Raw genomic sequence first — 25723 nt, 5'->3', positions numbered from 1 at the left:
ATTATCCGGTGAATCACTATAAAAAATCGAACAAAATTAACAAACTAGCAGCTATTATTAGGAAAAAATTCAAATTTTTCAGTTCTTTTACAATAAAAAATTTAATATCTCGAAATGAAATAGTTTGACGAAGTTGTCCATGATTCGCCCGAGAGCCAGATGAACGAGTATCACTGCTCTAAAATTTCAAATCGATACGAAGCTCAGTTTCGGAGAAATCACTGCAAAAAGTTGAACAATAAAATTTCGAGAAAAACGCGTTTAAGTGGACGTATATTTATGAGTATTTGTTAATAAACAAAATTTTTCTGCTCTTCATACGTTGTATAAATATATCCAAAATTTTCATTTTTGCTGTAATTCAGTTCGTCACAAGATATTGTCAAAAACAAGCACGATTTTTCAGCAATCTGACTCTCCGGTCCCCTTAAGGGGACCCACGCGAGGCGAGCTTCGAATATATCCTGCAGTGACGACCAGAAATTTTCTGTTACATGTGAGGTCCTGTTGTGGCAACGGAAAATGCTGTTCCGCAAAGCAAAGACCGCTTTTGACCGGAGAAACTGTAACCTTTTTTCCGTCTCGACAATATAGTCACCGCAGCAGAGTAATCGACTACTCTCGCAGAAGGCGCGCGACTACATCGCACAGAGAGAAACGAAATTTCAGTCACCGCAAGCGAGAAGATTCGTCCGAAGAAGTTGAATGACACGCCGCCGATGATGCGATTTTCAAGCCGGCCGCGCAAGCGTTTTCCTCCCTTTACCACTTACGTATACAGGGACGCCCCGTTTATCCGCGTGAAGGACGAAACTTGTAACTTGTTGATGTTCGATTCAGGTGACCGAAGATATTTCTGGGACAACGGAAACCGTCTAACAGAATTTCTCGGTCGTATCGCAACCGAATTTTCAGCCGACTTCCGGAAAACGGAAGATTTCGGTTGTCGCGGCTGAAGATCAGTCGCATCGATCGAATAGTCTTCTGCGTGCACACGGCTGAACGACGATCGATTCCTTCGATCTCTCCTTAACCACTAAATATGAATGCTAGGATGAGCGAAAATTCGCTTAGTGATATTTTTTAACCGCTGCCATTAGCAGCTCATTACACAGCGGTGTCCATACATATTTATAATGTTAGGAGTGTGATTTAGTTTTGAAGATTTTTTTTCTCAAATACTGATTTACTTAAGCAGGATGATGAACGAATATCTCAATCGAAATATGTTCCCTCGTTTCCTACAACTTTTTCCCATCTTTCTGGCCAGAGATGGATTCCGCGACGATAAAAAGATTCTTCTTTGGAGTTGATCCAATTTTCGACAAATTTTCGCGCTTGTTCCAAGCGATGAAAGTGATGAAAGTGATAATTGGATGGAGCAATTTCTGGAGAATACGCGATATGCGGTAAGACTTACTATTCCAGCTCTAATAACGTTTGCTTCACTGATAATGCAACATGAAGTCGAGGATTATCGTGAAGAAGGATCACTTTGCGCCGTTTACTCGCAATTGGTGATCATTTCTGGTCCAATGCTCGCTTCAATTTGTATAATTGTTGTCGATAACGATCAGCGGTGATAGTTTCACTCGGATTTAATAGTACACAACACCTTCTTGATCCCACCAAATATACAGCGATACCTTTGAATCGTGAATATTGCGCCTCGAAGTGGATGTTGCTGGTTGGCCCGGGTCAACCCATGATTTTTTTCGTTTGGAATTATCGAAATAGATCCATTTTTCATCCTCAGTAACAATCCGATACGAAACACTCTTCATTTTTTGTCTGGCGATCAACGAAATGCAAATGTTCAACCGGTTCGCAACGGTATTTCCTAATAATTCATGAGGAACTCACTTTCCTTCTTTGTAAATCTTTCCCATATCATATAAACGTTTGGCAACTGTTAGTACGTCAACATTGAATGCTCCGGCAAGTCCTGAAGTGGATTGCGCTGGATTTTCATCCAATAATTCTCGCAAATCTGCATTTTCAAGTTTCTCCGCTTGTCCCGAGCTTGTCCTTGCCGTTGACACTGAAATCACCATTTTTAAATCGTCCAAACCAATATTCACACTTCTCAATTGATGGAGCAACATTATCGCAAGTTTCTGTCGGGATTCTATGACCCTCAGCCGCCATTTTCTTCTGATTAAAAAAACAAAAGCAACGCGTATCAAAAATGCTCTTTACGAAGCTCCATTTTCAAGATGGCATTAATACGATTTTTACCGCGATTTTCACCACGACTGACTTGGTCATCTCTTGCAAAGCCTTCAAATCACTAAATCACACTCCTAACACACACGCTCTGACAAAAAGAATAAAAGAAACGGATGAAAGCTCACCGTTTTCTAGTGATAGAAAGTAACAGAAACATCCTATTGTTCAAGGATCAATCGAGCCGCGGCGAATTTACGGACGGGCGGCATGGACGAAAGCGCGCGCGACTCGCCGCGTTAGTTTCACCTGTCCGGCGTCTGTTACTCCCCCCTCCTCCCTTCGCCCACCCCTCCTCCTGCGAGGTTAAGCGACAATTATCGGTGACGATAACACCGGCGACGTTTGAGAATAGCAAACGGTCCCTCCTCTCTCGCTCTCTTTCTCCCCCTTTCTCTCCGCTTATCTGCCTTTGAAGCGCGCCCAGAGCGTAACCGATAACGAGTGCTCGTTAATTAGCGCGGGCACGCGTACACGCGCAAACGCTTATTGCCGCGCGATCCGACTGCGCGGCGGCGGCGGCGGCGGCGGCGGCGACGGCGGCGCGCTTCCGCGAGGAACTCGGTGTTATTACGCGAGATGCATAAATTCCCGGCTCGCGCGGGCGCGCGAGAGAGCCAATAAACTTGATCACATTTAAATGACGGGCGGAATCGCGCTGGCTTCCGCTCGCACTCCCGCCGGCGAAGCAACAGCTAGTGGAGGCGGTTTACAACGCCTCGCCTCGAGGAGGGTGCAATGGTCTGAAGAAGAAGAGGAGGAAGAAGAAGAAGAAGAAGAAGAAGAAGAAGAAGAAGAAGAGAGCCGATTCTCTCGCCCCCTCTCTCTACGTGACTGGTGGGAGGCGAACGATTGATAGGAGAGAACGGGGGCGGAAGGAGAAACAGAGAGAGAGAGAGAGAGGGGGGGAGAGGGAGGAGAGAAAGAGAGAGAGAGAGAGAGAGGCCACGTCTGGCGTAGCGGTAAAAGCCGCCGGTGGCGGCTTAGACGGTAGTGGTGCTGTTGCTGATAGTGGTGGGGGGAGAGGGAGGGTGGGAGGGTGGGAGGGAGGGGGGCAGCGCGGGGGTGGCGCGCGGCGCGGAGTGTTCGCCGGTGGTGGTATGTGAGTACCACCGCGTTTTAACTCACGGGGAAAACTGCTAAGAGCGGGTGCGCGAGAGCTCGAACGCGCGGCGCGGGTGCGGACTTCAGTCGCGTGCGACGCGCGCTCCCGGTCGCTCCGCGCTCCGCGAACTCCCCGGCTACGCTTCCGACGCGCGACTCTCGACCGGACGTCGCGCGCGCGCGCGCGCGCGCGATCGAGAATCGCCGCGTGTCATTCTAATGCGTCCGCGCATCGCGTCCGGCTGATTTATCGGATCGCTCGTTATCAGTTTCGCCGACTTGAAATCCGCGGATCCGAGAAAGAAGGAGAGAAGAGAGAGAGAGAGAGAGAGAGAGAGAGAGAGAGAGGGGTGCGCTTTCTCTCTCTCTCCCCTTCGCTGCTTCCGTCTTCTTTCCCGCTGCAGCTCGCGGTGTCGCCGGACGAGTGCGCGCCTCGGCTGATTCAAATCGGGCCGAGGGCGTGTCGGGAAGACGCGGGAAGATGACGCGGCACAAGCGTTGACTCCGGGATCGAGCGATCCAGCGATCGATCGAGAGCGGTGAGAGCGCCGGAGGCCTGTCCGCGGAATCAATTTCGCCGAGTCGATGAGACGGAACGCGCGGCGCGATCTCACGAAGCGATTTGCATCCCGCCGCCGCGGCGAGTCCTCGCCGGCCGGGAAAATTGCAATTAAAGCCTGGCGCGCGCGGGCGGCGGCGGAAAACAGGGTCGAAGGGCAGGCAGGGCGGAAGGGCGGCGGAGGTGGCGAGGAAGATGCGAGGCGGAGGGTGGAAGTAAGGGCGCTTGGCGGACAATAATATTCGTTACCGGGCGAGAGAGGAGTACGAATTCAGCGCCATTGAAAAGTTCGAGACTGCGCGATAAGAATATCGCGCGCGTGAGGAGCGCTTGACTCTCGATTCCTAACGAGTCGCGATCCAGTGGACTTCCCCGACTGAGAGAATCGCTTCTCTCCCCTGCCCCCTCCCCGCCCCCCCTCTCTCTCTCTCTCTCTCTCTCTCTCGTTCCCGCGCGGTGACTTTTCGCGGAGGGAAAATCCGACGGCGCGACTTCGCTCGGCCGGAGCCTCGGCGGAAAGCGAGGATAAGTGATCTCAACATTCGGCGGCATGGACTAATACTTGGCGAAACGCGCGAAAGAGCGCGAAATTGTGCCCCGATGGTGTTTGTTGAAGCCACGCGTGGAGATTGATCTCCGGCGGAGACCGGCGGCGAGAGGACTCGCGATCAGTGGGAGCCCCGAGTGCTGGAAGTAAATCGTTCGTCTTGGGGAAAGTAACGGCGATTATGAGGGACAAGTTTGCGTTCAGCGTGAGTATTGTCTCGGTTGACCCTCATCCCGAGTGGAAAAATTAATAGAGACTTTGGAGGTTTCTTCAGTGTTCGATTTTAACACACAGATTTCTTCTAAACTAAAAGAAATTTCGAGATACATTTTTTGCATTAAAATTAAACAGTCTTTCAGTCTTCGGTATAAAAAAATATCCGTCTAAAAAAAAAACACCCATTTTCGTTTGATAAAATTAAGTCGACCGAGAAATAACCTTGAAAGTCACCTGAAATATTTCTGTAACGTCAAAAATCTTACATTTTCCTTCATATACTTTGCAACTTTTGTCCGAAACAATTTTCTTGGAGACAAAAATTTGTAACGCCCCGAATAGAAAAATTAATAAGGCTCTGGTAAGGGCGTGATTATTTTTCTCTAATATTAATCAGGCCCTGGTAGGGATAGAAAGACAAGGGCCCTGCGAGATGTGTGAGAAATGGTTTAACGGGTCCTTATAAGGCAACATTAATAGGACCTACGGCGGGTAAGGAATTATGACAATTTTATTACACGCTTCAGATCTTATTAATTTTCTATAACAAAACTTGATTTTGCATATCTAAAGCATCTCCTCTTGAAAGATCCTCCTAAGGCCCACATCAGTTTTCCACGTTAAAGCGTTATTTCGTAAAATCTAAGGCATTCCTAAAAATCCTAAGGCCCTTCTCAGCTTTTCCTATCAAAGCCTCATTTATTAGAACTAAGGCATCCCGAAAAAATTCTTCCAAGTCCCTTATCAGTTTTCCCTCTATGAAAGCCGTATTTATTAAATCTAAGGCATCCCTAAAAAATCGTCCTAAGGCCCTTCTCAACTTTCTTCACTAAAGCCTTCTTCACTAAAATTTATTAGATCTAAAGTATCCTTAAAAAATCCTTCCAAGGCCCTCATTAATTTTCCTTATCAAAGCCTGATTTCATAAAATCTAAGGTACCCTTAAAAGATCCATTTCGGGACCTGATAGTAATGAGGCATCCCGTTTTAAGGCATTCTATTTTCAGCCTTATCGGTGCCTTTTATGCTTCATGAGGATGGCCCTAACAATTTTTTGCTCGGAATGTTGACGTCTCCTCTTGTCCCTACGAGACCACGGTCGCGAGATAGCGGGAAGTGAAAAGAAACACCGATCGAGTCCACCCCTTCGCGAGTTCTCCTCAAGTTCGCTCGCCGCATCGGCGTCAACATTGCGTCGCTTTCGATCATTCAGTTCTGAGTACAGCCGGGAACCGCGACACCTCTGCGATCCGCTTCTGATGCACTTGCTTGCTCACTCTTCAGGCCCTGCTTCTTGCGAAGCACTGGCCGTTCATCTCGAAGAAGCGAGACAAAATTCTGCTCGCTGTGAAGCGAGCGAACCGAGGCTGAGCGCGTTTTCTCTCTTTTCCGGCTTGAGGTGAATCGCGTGATCCGCAAAATTCCCCACCAGCGTTCTCATCAGCACTCTCTTATGCGTTTCCCTCAGGCGCGTCCGCGGTCATGACTTATCGCGAGTTCAAGCGATAGCTAGTAACCGATGACCCTCGCGGTCGGTGTAATTTCCAGTCGGGAGTGCCGGACATGCACGAGACCCTGTCCAGCTTCCCGGAGCAGTTCGGGGACGGGCCGAGGAAGCCGGAAATCAAGCCGGAGGCTCCCAAGGAGACTGACAGGGCCGCGGACAGTCTCAAGTGCGGTTGGTTCTGGTTCAGGCCGCTCTACCTACAGAGATTCCGCACGGCCAAGTGGGCGCTCTTCTGGCTGTGTTGGGCGGGAGCCATGCAAGGTACGTTTCAAGTCTTACCAGCAGTTTACCAGCGATTCGTCGCTCTGCTGGGAGCGCGCTTTTTAATAATAGCGCCCCGAGAGAGGAGAGAGAGAGAGAGAGAGAGAGAAAGAGAGAGGGCTCGCTGCGCGCGCGCGCTCGCGAGAACTCGCCCCTTCGAGAGGCCGTCATTAGCACCGGCCGAGCGTCGGTGCGTAAAGCGTGAACTCACCTTCGATCAGCCGAGATTAGACGAGCGAGTGTCAGGGACGCGTGTATTTTCATCTCCCGGCATCTCCTCCTCGCCGCCCTCTGCCTCCTCTCGCTGATGGGGTCGGGGGCGGTCGCGCCTCCCTCCCTGCGCCTGAACGCGTAATTTCGCGGTAGCGTTTGACGCGGCGCGACGTTACCGTTTAGGCGGCGCTAATAGCCGTTCGTATGTTCGAATGCAATTTCGGGGGCTTTCACCGGGGAGCTGCAACGGGGGAGGGCAAGCGGCGGCGGAGGAGGGCCCGGCCGATGACTGGCGATAAGCGGAAATCGAGTTTGTCGGACCGATGTCAAGCGTCTCGTATTTACGGGGGTGCGGGAGACGTGTGTATACAGCTGGAGGACGCGGCGGGCGCGAAGGGAAGAGGGCAGCAGGGAGGAGAGAGAGAGAGAGAGAGAGAGAGAGAGAGAGAGAGAGAGAGGAAGGACGCGTTGAGGGATAGACGAAGAGAGATAAGAAATCTCAACAGCGCGAGCGCGCGCTATTTTTCAAGTTTTCCGTCCGCGACGGCCGCGCGCTCTCGCGCGCCGCAGGGCGCGCTTCCACGGGATTAGAGTGTATCTGTTAAATGCGTCCTGAGGGGCGCATTTACCCCGCCGCGATACAGCGGGGACTGGCGGAAGAAGCATGACGCATTGTAGTGCCGTCAGCTTCCCACGACCGCGCACGACCCAACAACGGGCGAGTCTAAAGGAGCGCGAACGATATTTACGGGCGTGCTTCCCGGCGAAATATCCCGCAGGCTGAAAGCGAGAATACGCTTCTTAACCAGCTCACTGCTAGTGACTCGCATTTGAGCGAGGAGAAGAAGTGCCACAACTGGTAATGGCTCATACATGAGCACCGTGAATGGCCCTGCCAACTTTCAACGGATCTACATCAGATTTGATGTACTCGTATTTTTTGGTTCGCCGACTATGAATCCGGAATCAAATTTGAGAATGCACAATGGCGGATCTGACATGGCGGTGCTTAAATATTCAATTTGGTCGGTTTCTAAAAAATATTTATGAAGATTGATATCCCCATTTGATTTTGTGTGAAATCTTTTTTATAGAAGGTTTCTCGGGTAACTGGTGACGAACCGGGGTCGAAATTTCGAAATTCAAAATGACACATCCAATATGGCGACTCCAAGTGACTAATTTTGTTATTCCATTATGGAGGAAATCATCATGTTCGATATGTTGATGTTTTTCGGGTTGCTGACGATGAATTCAGTCGAAATCGCAAAATCTAAAAAGGCGAATTCAATATGACGGCGCTGAAATACTCAATTTTGTCAGTTTTTGAAGAATATTTATTAAGATTGATATCTCTATTTGATTTAGTATGATACCTTTTTTATAGAAGGTTTTTCAAGTAGCTGATGACAAAACCAGGGTCGAAATTTCAAAATTCAAAACGGCAGATTTAATATGGAGATTCCAAGAAACTAATTTTATTTCACTGTGGAGATCATATTTGATGTTTATGTTTTTCGGCTTGTTGACGATGAATTCAGTCGAAATTGCGAAATCTATAATGGCGGATCCAATATGGCTTCTAGTGACTAATGGTATTCTATTATGGATATTCTTACCTCTATTATCATCCAGTGAAGTATGTTGAAAGAAATTATTTCTTTGCCGAATGATTCTGGTGGAAATTTTGAATTTATGACAATCGTTATCTACGACTAAAAAGAATCATGTTGAATTTTGATATATATCCACACATAATGGAACATCAAAGTTAACCACTTGGAGCCGCCATGTTGGATCCGTTTTTTAAAATTTTGGAATTTCGTTTCTGAATTTGTCACCAACGACCCAAAGAAACTCTTATAGATAAGTTTCCATATAAAATATTCGCTTTCACTAGTTTTGACACAAAACATTGATTTCGGGTCCACCAGTGAACTGGTCAACGAGTATGTGAATCCTTCTCCCCAGCTGCGGGTTCTTAACCGCGTTATGAGTCGTCGTGAATCTGAAGGAACCTGATCACTGACATTTTCACGGCCGCGCTTATCGTGTGAAAAAATGCTCGCTCGCCACCTGCGGATCGCGAGAACTCGCTTAGACGGTCTTTCAAGAGGCAAGCACCCTCCTTGTGCGTACGAATGCATAAATCTACCTCTATTTAGTCTCTGTCATATTGTCGTGTTACAGTTAGAGGCTGTAATTCCGAAGGACCCCTATGAGTTAGCTGAGATTTTTGGAGTACACTTGTGTAGGTGTGGGAATACTGAATATAAAATATTGGTCCCAACAATTGTTTATTAATTGTTTGTTAGTAGTCTATTTGTTTCTTAAGAACCGAGTTTCAGGACTTTTGCTTCTTAACGGTAGGTCCACTTAACAACCTTTGCTAGGATAAATTTATCTAATCGCTTTAATCAGTTCTGAGAACGGATCAAGGTTCATTTGACGCACCTCTTGCTGCCGAAGATACTCGCAGATGTGATAGTCGAGTTACTCCGATAAAATATTGTCTCCTTGTAACCTGAGTTGTAAAGGTCTCCACTGGGATTCAATCATCTGGGTATTAGTTCCGCTTCTTAGTAAACAAACTCGACGCTATGGTTCAGTTTAGGATGATTACATCCCTTATATTCAAGCATGTCTTATAGACTTTAGGTTAGGTTACGTTGGATTGTTTGAATTACTAACTTTATTTGTTCAATCACTTTTTGCTCTTTATGAGATCACATATCATTTCCATTCTCAAAATATTGACGTAGAAGTAAAAAGGTGTGCCGAATGGTTAAGAAGCAAAACTCGCTAAACTCTCCGGGCTTTTATTTAAATTGCCGGAGGGCTAATATTGTATATTTACATTTCCCATACTTGGAGAAGTGTGGGAAGTTCAGCTGCAAAAAATTCAGCTTGCTGGTTCATAGGGACCCTTCGAATCTATATCCCAATTATAGGCTGTTATTATCGGCAGATATTGACCCGAATTGTTCTTTTCTAGATAAAGTTATACAGGTGATCATCCAGATAAAATTCTGGTACCAATTTATTTTTATCTACAGGATGTTTGGAAAAGGGACTGTGGACTTTAAGGTACTTGCAAGACAGTACTCGCAAAATGGAGGAAGAAAGCCCTGATAAACATGGATCTAAAAATTCATATTGGCGGAGTTGCGAACAATTATTTATTTTAATTGAAGCAAGTGACTTGCTCGCTTCTCGTACAGCCATACGTGAAATTCACTTCTTCTATTTCTTAATTGGAGCAGCACGTCATTCTTAGCGTACTATGAAAACTTTGTGACAGCTCTCTGCAACTGTTTACTCTCTTCACGAGGATATGTGACTAACAATTGCTTGGTGAAGTGTGCGTTTAAGTGTAAAGAAAATAGATGTTTGTCGACATTCTGTACAAAAGCGAAGAGACTTTTCTTAGGAATTTCTTTGAGCACTCTCCACCAATAAACGACGTAGATAATTTGCATCAGAGAGTATAAAAGCCACTAAGTCGCTTTAATTAAAATAAATAATTGTTACAATGTTAATTTTCCCGACAATATTAATTTCTTGCTCATGTTTATTAGGACTATTTTCCTGCATTTTGTGAATACTATCTACCCTTAAAATTCTGAACCCTTTCCTTTTTTTAACACACTGTATAGATGATTATCTAAAGTTCTGATAACTTATGTTTATCTAGTTAGTGAATGTATATTAACTTCATCAGCATCTTTACGAAATAATCTAAGGTGACGTTCACAGATAATTGAGATTACATTGCGCAGAAAATGTGTAAAATATTTTCAATATCTATCTTCACATGGTAGACGTTTGCGTTATTACCGCATATACGCCGCAGAGACTGAAATTCGGAATTCGCCTGGCGAAAATGCCCAGAGAAAATGCCAACAGCAATTTCATCTCATCTCTATCGAGCTAATTGTTAAAACTATCCAAGCGTAATGCTGCGTCAAAAGCGTTAAGTTTCGCTTCTTCAAGCTCGCGTTGCGCGACATAGAGAACATAATTTTTCTCAAAGGACGTTTCCAATAATCACACACGATCCTCTGCTTCTTGACGGTCAACAAGATATCGCAGTTGGACCTCATGACCTACCAACGAATATCTCTCGAGGACCGATGGCGCACGAACATAGAGAGTTCGGGTCTCTGCTAAGCGCGCGTACTCGTTGTTCCAGGAATGGTCGTGAATGGTTTTATAAACGTCGTCATAACGACGATCGAGAGGAGATTCGGACTGAAATCGTCGGAGACCGGCTTGATAGCGGGCGGTTACGACATCGCCAGCTTCCTCCTGCTCGTACCAGTGAGCTACCTTGGCGGCCGGTCGAAAGCGTCGAAACCGAGGTACGAGCACCATGCGCGCGCGTGTGTCGCCACGGCGCCATTGTCTTACGCATTAATATTAATACCGATATCACCTCCGCTCGACGATTCTCATAAATATTAATCCCTACATCAGTCCGTCCGACACCCTGTCGGCGTTAATCTCCATCCCGTTTCTTTGCCGTGCACCCTCCGCGAGCGGTCATAATCGATAATCGATGGACCCACGGAGATCTCAGACTTCCGCCGGTGGACACCGTCGCCGGCGATCGCTCCCTCCGAGAGGGAGTCTCGCGATCGAGAGTATCCTTGCTGAAGTTAATGCACGCCGTTTCGCGTTAGAACGAAAACCTGCGTTCGTCGCCGACTCCGTCGAGCCCGACTTGCTCCGGACACATCGGGCGCGTCAACGAGTCGAGAGTCCTCATCTTACCTGCGATTCTAACCGGAAATTACCAAACTATTGCAGGTACATCGGCGTGGGAGTTCTAGTCTTAGGTATAGGAAGCCTGCTCTTCGCGACGCCGCATTATCTCGCCGGACCGTACCGGGGAGGTCAGCAGACGGAAAACTTATGCCAAAGTGCCGCCAATACCTCGGCCGGCCGTTCGGTGAGCGATCATCGTTAAGAGCTGTCTTAGATCATTACTCGGGAAATGTAGCTGAAAATTTCCTTCGTTTAACCCTTTGTGTGTGTGTGTACGTGTGGTGGCAAATAAGTTGAAAAAAGTGATTTCTTAAATCACTTAAAGAAAATCTAATTCCTTGGAAAGCGCTTAAGATTAGAGGCTGCAAATTTTTGAATATCCTTCACGTGCCAAAATATAATACATTTTTTTTCCAGAATTCTTCGCTAGATTTTCTTTTATAAACAAATCACTCGAATGAATTTTGTAAGTCCGACATGAAACTCGTAATTAACAGTCTGAGAAACATTTATAGCGTGTTGATCTGACTTACATCCATTTTTTCTTATATAACAGCCATATTGGACCCGCCATTTTGAATTTTTGAAATCTGATCTCAGATTTGTGATCGGCGAGCCAAAAACATAGAAATAGCAAGATTTCACAAAAATTTGTTAGATAGAAAATATGTGCCACACAAAGGGTTAAGCACTCGTCATCCCGCATTGTCGCATCCCCGCCACGATTATCTCCATGCGTGAAGATAATCGTGCCTTCTCCGCGCTAATTCGCGATCTCCGAGCGCTACGATCGCACAGTAACAAAAACATGGTCAGGAGCATGGACATAGTATACCTAGACTGCGTGTCGAGAAGTGGAGAGATCACGCATAGGCACAAAACAAAATGCATCCTTTTCTACGCGAGCTTTACCCCCGCTCTTGAAATTTAAGAGATAGCGCAGTCTAGATATACTATGTCTATGGTTAGAAGCGATCAGGATCGATTCCATCAGGTTCTTTTCTTCTCCATCGCCACCGCCGCCGATGCATCCATTTAGCGTAGTCGTTACTCTCAATCGGCGATCTTACCATAGGCCTGCTCCGAAATCGATTTCGGAAACTTTGGTTTTAGTTATAAGCTTGATAAGCCTTGGATTAACTCAGATGCGTTCCGCAATTGATCAGCTGATCATGCTTGGACGTTCACAGTCATGCACCACTTCTGTTTACAAACTTGGTTTTAACCACTAATTTTGTAATATTAGATAAAAAAATAGATATATTTTTTACTATTTATTTTCTTGATAATTAATCAGTTGATTAATCATGGAACGTGTCTAAGGCCTGATTTCATAATTCACTTTGAACGAAGTTTAACTCGTTCTAAATCTAGTTCAAAGGAAATGTTGTATTCCACAATTGTCATAAACTTCGGTTACCGTCGATTTGTTGTGGTTAAAGTTAAACGCCGAATTTTGGACGTTTAATAACATAAACGAAGGAATAATACTGCAGTGCCATTTCAGAGTCGAGTTGCCCAACTTTTTGGGGTTATGTTGGTACACCATCGCGATTTATCGAATGTCGAAAAGTAATGAGAAACTAATCTATACAAAAAGTGAGGAATAAATTTGTTGGAAAATATGGCTTTAGAATATATATCATCTTCATCTGAGGATAAAGATTTCGAAGATTTAATTTATCGGCGCCCAAAAGTTATAAAAAAAATTATATTTAGAAGAATCCGATTTTCATGCGCGATTTCGCTCATCCAAAGAGAATCTGTTATCCAATCAGAAAAAAATATTTAAAAAATGTTTTTAAAGATATTTAAAAAATATTTAAGAAACATTCTTAAGACGTTAGAAATAATTTAAAACAAGTTATTAATGTAAAATAAATATTAAATAAACATTAAGTAAACGTCAAATAAATATTTTTTCTTAATTATTACTTTAAATGAAGAATTAATGTAAAATATACACCGAATAAACGTTAAACAAATATTTTTTCTACAATGAATGGAAGAAATGTAGAAAAAATATAAAATGAATATTTGAGAAACGTTAAAAAAATATTGTCTACTGATTGAGTACTGCAGTGTTAGCAGGAATCAAGCAGAACATTTCTCATAAAACAGAATAATAAGTATCATATAAAGTTGATTAAAAAAGAATGTTGGACTTTTAATTCGACGGTTCCACAACGGAACGAGGCAGCAATAACATAAAGGTCGGTTATCATAAATTCAATAAAACAAAGAATATACAAGCAAACAATTAATATATAAAAATTTATAATTATGTTGATAATATGCTTAAATATACAATATTTAATGCGTCATTTGCATTTTGACTGCTCAGTAAACACAGTACAAAATTCTGCGCTACCGTTGACACGCGCACACAATCTGCAGACACGAGATTCCGACATGCAACATGGTTTTCGTCCTTACGTCTTTCCTTCTGTCCTACTTCCGACCGGCGAATTTATCACTAACCATTTACCATCTCTGTCTGTGTTTGACACGAAGGAGAAATCCTTCGTACAGACTATAGATTTACGTAAAATACAGTTGTAAATATCTGATGACGATGCGAGTTTAACCATGACGTCAAGCGTAACAGTCGTTCAGTTAAGCTCGAGTGCGTGGAACTGGGCCTGAGTTATTTTAAGGCCTGCTAACCTTACAGCTAAAACCAAAGTTTCCGAAACCGATTTCACGACAGACCTCCGTGATGATTCCGGCCACTCTGTCACTCTCTTTCTCTCAGATATCCTGCACAGGATCGGCCGTTCAAGCGGAGCTAGAGCCTTACAGTGGCGTGTACTTAACCATATTCCTGGTAGCTCAGCTGCTACATGGCGCCGGTGCGGCGCCCTTTTATACACTCGGGGTGACGTATCTAGACGAGAACGTCTCGAAGAAGATGTCCTCGGTGTATCTAGGTAAGATGCGCGCGCGCGACGTCTCGCCGACGAGGCGACGCGCTCGCAGGCCGCTTATCGATTTCTTCGATCTCAACGAGACTTGTGAAATGTGTGTCTCGCCAGGTATCTACTACACTATGGCCATAATAGGACCCGCGTTGGGCTACGTGGTGGGAGGTGAGCTGCTGAAGATTTACACGGACTTCTTCACGGTGGACTCCTCGACGTAAGTCGCGAAAGACAGCGGCCGAATTGCCGTCCTAAATTCATTTGGTCCGCGCCGCGAGGCTTTCTCGTATATCTCTTAGCAGTCTCGCTGGTCACCAGCGACCCCGTGGGGACAACAAGCGAGACAACTGCGTGTCCTCGCGGTCGCGAGACAGAGCGAGACGACGAGGAAGGTGGATGGATACGGCACAAAACTTGCAGCAACGTTGCAAGTTGTTTAGTTGCAACGTTGCAGCAAGTATTGCCGCAGCTGTATGGCTTCACTTTGCAAGATGCGTCGAGTGGTAGTCGAGAGTAGTCGACGAAAGCGGTCTGGCGGAGACGTGTCAACGGCCGTCGTGCCCATCGGAATTCGTCGCGAGCCGTTGTCACGCGTTTTCCACTTTTTCCCGCCCGCCCCCGCCCCGCCCCCGCCGACACCGCTGCCACCTGATAACACGCGGCAGCGTTTAGTCACGCGTCAGCGGCAACTTTATTAAATTCTCGCGAGGATTTATCGGCCGTTTGCGCCGATCTCCCGGACGGTGTATATACACACGCATACACATGTGTGTACATATGTACGCCGCGGGGGCAGCGGCAGGAGGAGGGAGGGGGCGGGCGGACGGGGCGACGATAACGCGCGCGTCGACGTGCGGTTTCGACGGAATAACTCGCCGATCTGATGGTATGCAAATGCTCGCATATTCGTCATTTTGCCAGCGGCGGCGGCGGCGGCGGCGGCGGTGCGTTTGATCGCGTTTTGTAGGAAATCTGATATCGCTAGCGAGATTCTGTCGCTAATCAAGCGCCGGTTAAATATCGCGCACCGAGGTGATATCGACGGCTTTGATTCGATTAACTGATCTCCGCGAGTAATTATCGAACGATCCAACGATAACGAAGCTCCGGCGCCTCGCGCGCAGCGGCATATACGTGCGTGTGTGTGTGTGTGTACGCGCGCGAGCACACGAGAGGGAGAAAGGGAGAGAGAGACAGAGAGAGAGAGAAAGAGAGAGAGAGAGAGAGAGGAGGGGGGTAGAAAAGCGCGAGAGGACACGTGCCTCTTGCGACGTCGCAGCCGGCCGGCGCCGATAAAAATATTCCGCGGAACCATTAGAGCGTATAATGGGCCGGGATTAATAGTGCGTGTAACACAGCGCACCGGTGTATAACGCGCTCCCGTGGGGAAAATGTCAAGCGGTGATCCAATGTTTGACGATGACGCCAGTGTTACCCTTCAAAACTGTCGGTTCATCCCCCGGCACTTAGGACACAATCAAGTTCCATTTGTCTACGCGTCTCCCCGAACTCGCTCGCTCGCTCTCTCTGTCTCTCTCTCTCCCCCTCCCCCTCCGCTCCTTCTCTCTCTCTCGCTCTCTCTCTGTCCCGGCGGAGAGCGCGGAAACCCCTCCTCGCGTCGACCTTGTTGAGTCACCGTGCCGTGCGCGAATCGAATTAATCGTTAGCCGAAGCGACGATTTTTTTTCCACGCCGAATAGCGGCGTGGCAAATCGAGTTTCGGCGATTCCGGCGACGTCGACTCACCACGCAGAGTTCCGCGAGTCTGTCGGGACTCCGGGCCGCTCGTTCGATGGAAGTCGATCGCGCTCGACTTCGAGACCGTCTCGGAGCTTCCTGGGAGAAGTTCCAGTTCAGCACGAGGAAGAGCGCGATGCTCGACGCACAATGTTTCGCGTTTCTGCGGCTGCAATTATCGTTCCCTCTTTACCTGCCCCCCCCCCTCCTCCTCCTCCTCCTCACGCGATTCTCGTGGGAAAGAACGGGTAAGGTGGAATTATTCGCGTAATGGCCATTCACCTGTACGCCGCGACACTCGAGAGAGCCGCTCGCACGCCGCGGCGTTTAACCTAACCTACAAAATCGTGTGAGACTCGTAGGAAGGAATTCGAGTCAAATATAAGAAATCAGGCTTGTGGTACGTATATCGGGCTAATTATAAGAAGAACGGGTAAGATTCATCGTATGTTTCTTGTCAAGCCAAATGTAGGAAACACAAGTGAGACTTGTGATTCAATTTTCACGTGTTTTGGTCAATGTTCTGCGTGTGCGATTTACGTTTTGCGAGTTGCAATTTATGTAAACTGGGCATTATAGGTACAACTTTGTCACCGACTTTGGCATGCGCTGTCGCGACTTAAATCATAGTGCAAGGGGTTAATTCCGCGGGCAAATGAAAAGTTCCGATGGCAACGCAGCGCGGCAAACGCGGCTCAAGGAGGTGAACGACTCTTCTATGCGTGATCACTTTTTCCGCTTTCTCACCTCCCCGAGCTCCTTCCCACGATAGGTTACATCGTACGGCCCGTGCGTGCCTCCCTCCCCCCCTACTCCTTGCAGCGAGGGGATCGAACGTTGCCCAAATCATTTCGTCGTCGCTCCGAAACGTTCCTATCTCCTGTGTCTTGATTCCTCTCCAGAGCTTCCGAAATCGGTTTCGGAAACTTTGCTTTTAGTTGCAGAAGGTTGGTGGACCTTAAACTATAAAAAACTTAGACTTACGTTCCGTAATTCATCAGCTGATCACGCTTGGACCTTCACTTCGCTTGGCATACACTGTTTCTGTTTACAAACTTGGTTTTTGCTATTTACTGTCCATTGGCGGGCCCGAAATCAACGTTTTGTGGCAAAGCTGGTGAGAACGAATAATTTTGTACTTTACAAGCTTATTTGTAAGAGTTGCTGATATTGGCGAATCCAGGAACGAAATTTCAAAATGTAAAATGACAGATCCAATATGGCGGTTTCAAGCGACTAACTTTGATATTCCGTTATGAGTACGTATCAAACTTGGTACGTATTTCTTTTAGCCGCAGATAATAACTGTTATAAATCTAAAGTTTCTACTAGAGCCATTTGGCAAAAAAGCAGTTTCCTTCAACATATTTCACTCGCTAATAATGGAGGTAAGAATATCTATAATAGAACACCGTTAGTCGTTAGAAGAGGTTACATTGGATTCGCTATTAGAGATTTTGCAATTTCGACTGAATTCAGCAACCCGGAAAACATGAACATATTGAAAATAATTTCCTCCATAATGGAATAACAAAGCTGGTCACTTGGAGCCGCCATATTGGATCTAGCATTTTGAATTTTAAAATTTCGACCACGGACTCGTCAGCAACGACCTGAGAAACCTTCTATAAAGAAAACTTTGTATAAAATCGAATGGGAATATCAATCTTAATAAATATTTTTCAAAAACTGACAAAACTTAGCAGTTTAGCGCCGCCATATTGGATCCGCCATTATGATTTCTCACATTTGATTCCGGATTCATAGTCATCGACCCAAAAAGTCAAGTTTGATACAAATCCGTTGAAAATTGGCAGAGCTATTCATGGCGCTCATGTATGAGTCATTACCAGTTGTGGCACTTCTTTTTTTCATTCATATATCAGCCATTATCAATGGACTGGTTAATTTTGTAACATTAGATAGGGAAACGGATAGATAGATGTCTTACTACCTATTATCTTGATAATTGATCAGCTGATCAACTACGGAACGTATCCAAGTTAGTTTAAGACCTTCCAACTAAAACCAAAGTTTCCGAACTGATTTTGGAACAAGTTCGGGTTGACGGTGAAGGGGAGGGGAAATTGCTCGTGGATTCTTCTTCATGCGCGTCAACCACCGGCCAATCGCACGCGCGTTCTTTAGTTTAGCTTCTTTAGACAAATTACGACTTAACCGTCGAGTGCTGTACACATTATGATTGTTCTATAATTTTTTTTTTATTTTTGGATATTTTTTGGCCGGACAAAAAATATCCAAAATTCAATTTTTTGGCAGACACTAATCCGATTTTCTAGCAGTATCGCTGTGCGATGTCTGCGTGGTTCTGGATGACGCACTGATGACGATAACGAGTAATTATTTTGTGCAAAGTCCATTTCTAATTTCTTTTTAGAACCGACATGTGCGTTTGTCATACGTGTTTCCATAATCGCCGAATATTCAATACAACGCGACATTTGTTGGCGCTATTAATATCAGGTAATCAAAAAAGTCCTGTCGCTCGCGCGTGTTTTATAGTTTGAATAACCCTTTATGTGTACAATAACTCATTATCGTGTGTTAACTGAGCGATAAATTTCATATTTTTGCTCGTATTTAATGTTTCGAACGTTATCGTTAACATCGATTTAAAGCGATGTTTCAACTCTTCAAAATGTCTGTGCCAAATAAATGCAGCAACGTCAAGAACCGCTCGGAGAGGGTTGAAAAATTTCGCTTCAGAAGATGAATCCTTCAGAAGACTCTCAAATTTATTGTAGATACTGATGAATTAAAGACAATAATTGAAACAAATTCAAATTTGACGTGTTAGATGCTCGCTGAAGAGTTTCGCTGAGACCGAGCGATGAAACAAACTTCATTTACATAAAATAGTTAAAAAATTATTTTAAATATATAATATACAATAAAAATATAATATACAAACATTTTTATTTACATCTCAAGGAGTGACGGAACTTTTTTGGTCACCTAATGTTTACTCGCAAATAACGCCCACGGCGAGAGGCAGCGGACTCGCCCACGAGTCTTCTTCACCCACGAGAAATGCGGAAGGCTCTCCCGTCCCGCGCCGGTTTTTCGCTTCCGGATCGATCGATAATTACACGTTGCCGAATTCATTCGGGCCCGTCACTACGCGCCGTAACCCGACGAGATTGCCGCACTTTTGTCCGGCCAAACGGTCGCGCCCCAGCAGCGCGAAGCGGCTTCTTCCAGGGGGTGTATCTCGTAGCGGGGCAATTAGCCGGAAAAGTTACGTAAGCTTCCGCCGGCGCTGCGGAATTTCTAGCCGCGCGAAATTAAAAGCGCGCAAACGAGACTGCCGAGCCGCCGTTGCCGCGCACGTGTCGTGCGAGGATCAGAGCTCGACGAGAAAGCTCGGGGAAATTAGTTCGAGCCGTTAATAGGCAGATACGAGAATCCGCGGTGAAACCTCAGATCTTTCGGATCCTTCGCGACCTCCCCTCGCTGTGCATTTTTGCTTTGCCAAGTGGAGAGTCCGGTCGGCTATTTCCATTCGCGCCGATTCCCGCCGAGTCGGAATTTGATTTTATTGGCATTAATCTTGCAAAGAAGATGTGCACCAGAATGGTTCTGGAACATATACAGGGTGTCTTAAAAATACCGAAACCCCCGGATAACTTTGCAGCATCAAGTTTTCAGGAAAAACTTTAAATACAAAAGTTGTAGAAAATCGAGTAACGGTGACTTGATGGTGACCTTGAATTTAACCTTGACCATGATCTTCAAGATCATTTGGAGGTCAACTTGCATTTTTTAAACGGGAATTCTTATTTTTTATTACACTGTCTTTTTCTACCAATTAATTTGGACGACTTTTGTCTAAAACATTTTTTTATTTGCCTAATATTTTTTGAGATATTTGAGGAAAGCTTGATAACTTTTTCAATATTTAACTTGCGATATCTCGGTAACTATTTGTCGGAAGAAAAAGTGGTACTAGACTTTCTTGCTTTATTTAGTCTCAAGAATATATTGTTACAATAGTGCCCCGATTTTTGTTAATTTGATGATTTTGAAATTTCTAAAAGTCAATAAGTTAACAAAAGTCAGGGCGCTATTGTAACAATATATTCTTGAGACTAATAAAGCAAGAAAGTCTAGTACCATTTTTTCTTCCGACAAATAGTTAGCGAGATATCGTAAATTAAATATTGAAAAAGTTATCAAGTTTTCCTCAAATATCTCAAAAAATATCAGGCAAATAAAAAAATATTTTAGACAAAAGTTGTTCAAATTAATTGGTTAATTAAAAAAACAGTGTAATAAAAAATAAGGGTTCCTATTTAAAAAACGCAAGTTGATCTCCAAATGATCTTGAAGGTCATGACTAAGGTCAAATATAAGGTCATCATCAAGTCCATTACTCGATTTTATAAAATTTTTATATTTAAAGTTTCTCATGAAACTTGATCCTCCTGCAAAGTTATTCGAGGGTTCCGGTATTTTTAAGACACCCTGTATAGATAAAATGTAGCACGATTAAAAGTACTCAGTAGATGCGCAAAAAATTGTGATGACACCATTATTGAAAAATATTACAGTCTTCAGACGATTCTTGACGATTTTCTTAGCGGCCTGGAGCCAGCTTGAGTTGTGAAGACTACAAAACTCCGAAATATTTATTTATGAGGGAGAATTAGTAGCTATTGCTACTAAATCACAGTTTATTTAGGAACTCAACTATATCTTCTTGTTATTCTAACAAAAAATAGTAGTTGCAATATGCGTAAATACAGGATATATACTAAAAAGATAGGCGCTTTGGTAGTTGTGGAATTTTTAAAGGTCATCAAGTTAACAAAAGTTAGGGCATTGTAACAGTACATTCTTGAGACCAAGTAGAGTAAAGAAAGTCTCTAGTGTCACTTTTTTCTTCCGACAAATAGTTACCGAGATATCGTAAACTGGATATTAAAAAAGTTACCAAGTTTTAATTATCTTAAAAATATTCTTAACCATCTCAAAAAGTATTAGACAAATAAAACAATATTTCAGACAATAGTTGGTCAAATAAATTAGTAGAAGAAGATGATGTAATAAAAAATGAGAGTTTCACTTACGATTTTAAAGTTGACCTTAATTCGACCTCTGAATTTGATTTCTAGGTTAAGTTCAAGTACCACTAGATATCCATTTCTAAATCCTAAAATTTTTGTACTTGACATTTTCTTCAAAAACATCGTCCCTTTAAGTTAATTCGGGATACTCATCTTTCCGGTACACCCTATATATAGTTGTTATCGCTGACACTATAATGACACTTATTCCAAAAATAGTTTCGACTATAATTATTTAGTTGTACGATTATAGCTGCAAATATCAAACTTTTCTCTGGGTGCGTGTATCGAAATTGGTATCGAGCCAATTATAAGCGTCAACAATTATTGGCAATTATTGGCAATGCAAAAATAAACCTAATGTGCTATGCACCTTATGACTATTTTACGGTTTTTTAGATATGACAGGCGTTGATTCAATTTTCCAGCAACGTGGTCCTGAATGACACTGACAAGGAAAATTGATAATTATTTCATACAAGGTCTATTTTAATTTCTCTCCCATTTCTTTAATCGATTATAACGTGTCTCTAAGCATTTAGCAAATACCCGATAGTAATAATATATAGAAACAAATGTAATTTAGGTAATTTAATAAATTAGAGTTATATAAGCTTCACAGCTCAAGGTAGCGCATTAAAAGAGATCATCCTGTATTTCTAGACTGCCATGTTTTTTCAATGATGGTGCTATTTTCGTGTATTCAATGAGCATTTTTAGTCACGCTAGATTTTATCTTTATCCGCTCCAGATATCCGTGGCCAATTTCCTCCGTGTTTAAATTTCAAGGATTTAACCCTTTCACTGCTGAATTAACTTCCCTTGAGGAAATTATTAAAATATTTGGTAGTCCTACGTTTTTTGGATCGCTGATTACGAACCTAAAGTCAGATTTGTAAAATTCAAAATGGCGGGCTCAATATGACAATCATGATGTACAAAATTAATGAAAATTCCAATTATTATGAAATAATGATCAGGTCGTGATAGAACATATAATTCTAGACGATGGAACTCGATCGAGCTGGAAAAAATTTATGTGGGAAAATGTTCAATACTGCATATTTATGCTTACTAGAGATTAAACATTCATTTTTGAGTAAAATAATATTGATAGTATGGATAAGATGGAGATACAGAATGAAAAAAGTAGGAAAATAAAACTAAAAGGTGCAAAAAAATCAAATTTCCGTTTTTGTAGGAATATTTGTTTATAAAAAAAATCTAACCTGCAAAAAAATACTGAAAGAAATATATGTTTTTGTACAACATCAGAAAAATATTTGGTGAAAATTTCGGACCTCTACATTCAATACTCTCCGAGGAATCGATTTTTCCCTAAAATAAGCATATTTTTCAACTGTGATTTGTTATAAATAATCACAAATGAATAATTGGGTATAAAAACCTATTGGAGTATGTTGAACAACTATTCAGTTATCTGGAAAACTCAAATCTCCGATTAGTTCCTCAAAATTATGTGATTTACAACGCAAAATTGAATCAAGAAAAGGTGGGAAGTATACTTTCCACTAACAGTGAAAGGGTTAAGGGATTTGAATTTAAACTTGACTCGATCTTGACATATGTCGTCAAGGACCTAACCTTGAGAAATCTTTGACAAGCTTTAGCCGTCATTGATTTTTCACTGAAAAGTTAAAAGGAAGTTCCATAAGTACGAGTTTTCCGACACTGTACACATTAAAAAATGGGTAATGTAAGAGGTTTATGAAAAAGCGATGTGTGTGTATGTAAAACAATACGTGTACATGCACGTGCTTCACCCTTTCCTCCGCACTCTCACCCCAAGCTAAACTCATCCAACCCAACCATTATTATTCACGATGATATAGATTGAGTTAGGTTAGTTTGGTTTGGAGAGGGGGCGCGTCCCTTCCCTAGCGCGTACCGTTATACGTGAACTGTTTTTATGCACTAATTGATTTTTTGTAAAGAACTTTCACACACACAATTGCAATTATATTTTTATTTATTCATCATGTTTTCCAGTTCATGATGATCTTCGGCGGGAAACAACGCAGCCATAATTTTGAACAATTCACCAATGTGATATTTACACTTGAATATAGCGAGAAGTCTTGTAAATTCCACACACACATCTACAATTCTATCTATCTCGGTAGAAAGCTGCATCGTGTTTGTGAAATAACTTTATTTATAACTTTTTCGATAAACAATTGACTGAAACTTTTTCAAGGATACTCAGCAAGATGACCTCAGCAACTACGTCAAGCTCATTCGAGCTGACTTTCCCGAACTGAATAATTATCGGGACTAAATTAAAAAAATTATTTAACGGCTGATTATCTCTACATTGTTTTTTTCCAATCAGTATATAAATCATAACGAAGATTTATGATTAATTCTAAAATTATCTGTCCAATGACGACCGACCAAATACTAGTCCAAATTTCATCTCAACTAAATTTCTTGATAAAGGACGCTCTACGCAGGGTGCTGTTTTTATTCGCTTCGAGCAAGCTTCTTAATTCGCCAGCGAGGTAATCTCTGGTAAAAACTTCTTCTACACAATAGATTTTTATTCGCTAGCTAGTCTAGAATTAAAAGACGCGGCGTCTAGTGGTCTCAAAGTTGAATGCGTCCAACTTTGCCGCGGCGACCATTGGACGTCTTCTAAATTGCAGACGCTAGCGAATGAAAATCGAGCGTCTAGAAGAAGTGTTTACCGGCGAGTTCTAAATTTTAGAAGCCAGCGAATAAAAATCTACCGTCTAGAAGAAGTTTTTACCGGCGAGTACGCTGGCGAATGAAGAAGCTCGAAGAAGAATGAAAACAGCACCGTGCAAATTGTCCTTAACACGCTCTCCTATGTGTGATAAATGATTCGACATACTCGGAAATAGTAGGAGGTTGCATTAATTCGTGCCGTTGGGAACAGATGGTTCTGGATGTTACTTTAGCGGCGTAGCCGTTAAGTTTTAGAGGTTATACATCTCGTCATTTGCAAACAACGTCCAGTCGACAAAGACGTTTCTGTGTACAGAAAAGGGTGATAAAGAACGCGCGTAAAATGTTTTCCCGACATGTGCTCCTTTATTACTTTGACTTGAAAAAAGTGCAGCTGAAGCTTATTAATTGCTTCCTGGACACTCGTGGCGAAGCTGCTTCTTCGAAAAAAACGTGCAGAAAATGGATGCAACGTTTCGAAGAAGGTAATATCGAAGTTCAAGATAAGAAACGTTCAGGGCAGCCGAAAAAATTTGACGACGAGGAAGTTATTGGATGAAAATCCAGCACAGACGCTCGAAGAATTGTCAGTGGCCCTCGAAGTCGACAAATCAACGTTTCGAGGCGGCTACATAACCAAATGGCGCGCGAGCCGGCTCTGAGCGCTACATAGATAAGAGCACTTATTCGTTAACTTTAACACGTTCTTCTGCAAAAACTACTTGTCGGACGCAATTTTGGAAAAATGAAGGAAAAAGTTGTTTGTTTTAGCATAAAATATCATGTCCTGTACTCCGAATTTCGGATCACCCTGTATATACTTATCATATTATTTTATACAAGAATATTAAATCAAAAGCCGAATAATGGCCCGTAAATACGAGTATATAATCAATTATGCTCTTGATCGAAAAATGATCAAATAATTTACAGTTGTGAATATTTTAAATCTTAGCAAATCTTCCGACGCGCTAATAAGAAAAAAACAATAATCATGTTAAGAATAACATTTCTTATTTTGTGTGCATTGATCCACTTAATCATACAATGGTTTCATATTTGCTCATCTCATATGCTCCGTTTATAGTTAAGAAAGTTAGTTAATATTGAGATAATCGAATATTAAATATCGTAATTGTAAAATAAGTCTGTTTTAAAGCTATTTTAAAGCTGGAATGTCAAGGTAACGGTAGTATATAAATATTTACAGCATCAAAGTGAGACAATATTCGGTATAACGTTATTTAATAACGTAATTCAAATAATCAATTGATTCAACGTAATTTGCCAGTTTAATGCAAAGTCGAAACTCTAGCTCGGGAAAAGTAGCGCGAACTCTAATCGACGGTCTAGTTTTGTTCTCCAGTCTACCATCCATTATCGTTGCAACAGAAATCTCGAAATAGGAAGTCAACGTCTCCGAACGTAGCTGATACGAATTCTAAATCTATCTCCATTTTTATCCTCTTGAATTTTTCTTCCGATAATTTACTTGTGAGACAACAGACTTGTCGATATAATCGAACGGGCGCGTTGGAACTTAAAAATACCGAATTTCAGGATTGGGCTAACTCCCGACAGTAACGTTTGGATTGGCGCATGGTGGATTGGTTTCTTGGCAGCGGCTGTCATTTGCTTTGTCATTGCGGTGCCTATTTTAGCATTTCCGGCAGCTTTGCCAGGTACGAACATCTATTGCCGTGCATTTAATAAAGTCTATCAAATAATCCCAATTTTCTCAGATCAGATCTCAGATAATATCTGAGATCAATCTCAGATAATGTGTTCTGGCAGCACAAAATTAAATTTTATCTAGAAAATACAGATGTATATTATCTTAATCTGCATCTTGAATCGAGAAAAGTGTCA

The 25723-nt window shown here is 43.1% G+C and overlaps 1 protein-coding gene across 2 annotated transcripts in view; it reads left to right on the top strand.

Moving 5' to 3' along the window:
• Nucleotides 1-25723, top strand: part of Oatp26F (Organic anion transporting polypeptide 26F) — a 59939-nt gene that overhangs the window by 28295 nt on the left and 5921 nt on the right. The window contains exons 1-7 of one of the 2 annotated variants that reach the window (XM_011148001.3): nt 3328-4641; nt 6201-6420; nt 10826-10994; nt 11443-11584; nt 14156-14330; nt 14436-14538; nt 25415-25536. In XM_011148001.3, coding sequence (XP_011146303.1) covers nt 4618-4641; nt 6201-6420; nt 10826-10994; nt 11443-11584; nt 14156-14330; nt 14436-14538; nt 25415-25536 — 955 coding nt within the window. In that variant the 5' untranslated portion in view covers nt 3328-4617. Of the gene's footprint in view, nt 1-3327; nt 4642-6200; nt 6421-10825; nt 10995-11442; nt 11585-14155; nt 14331-14435; nt 14539-25414; nt 25537-25723 lie in introns of those variants that run through there. The other variant, XM_011148000.3, reaches the window with a different exon arrangement.

The sequence above is a fragment of the Harpegnathos saltator genome, unplaced genomic scaffold (genome assembly GCF_003227715.2).
Source record: "Harpegnathos saltator strain DR-91 unplaced genomic scaffold, Hsal_v8.6 scaffold627, whole genome shotgun sequence".
NCBI classification, from domain to species: Eukaryota; Metazoa; Arthropoda; class Insecta; order Hymenoptera; family Formicidae; genus Harpegnathos; species Harpegnathos saltator.
Note: the sequence above shows the minus strand (reverse complement) of the source record. Positions and strands in the feature narration are given on the sequence as shown.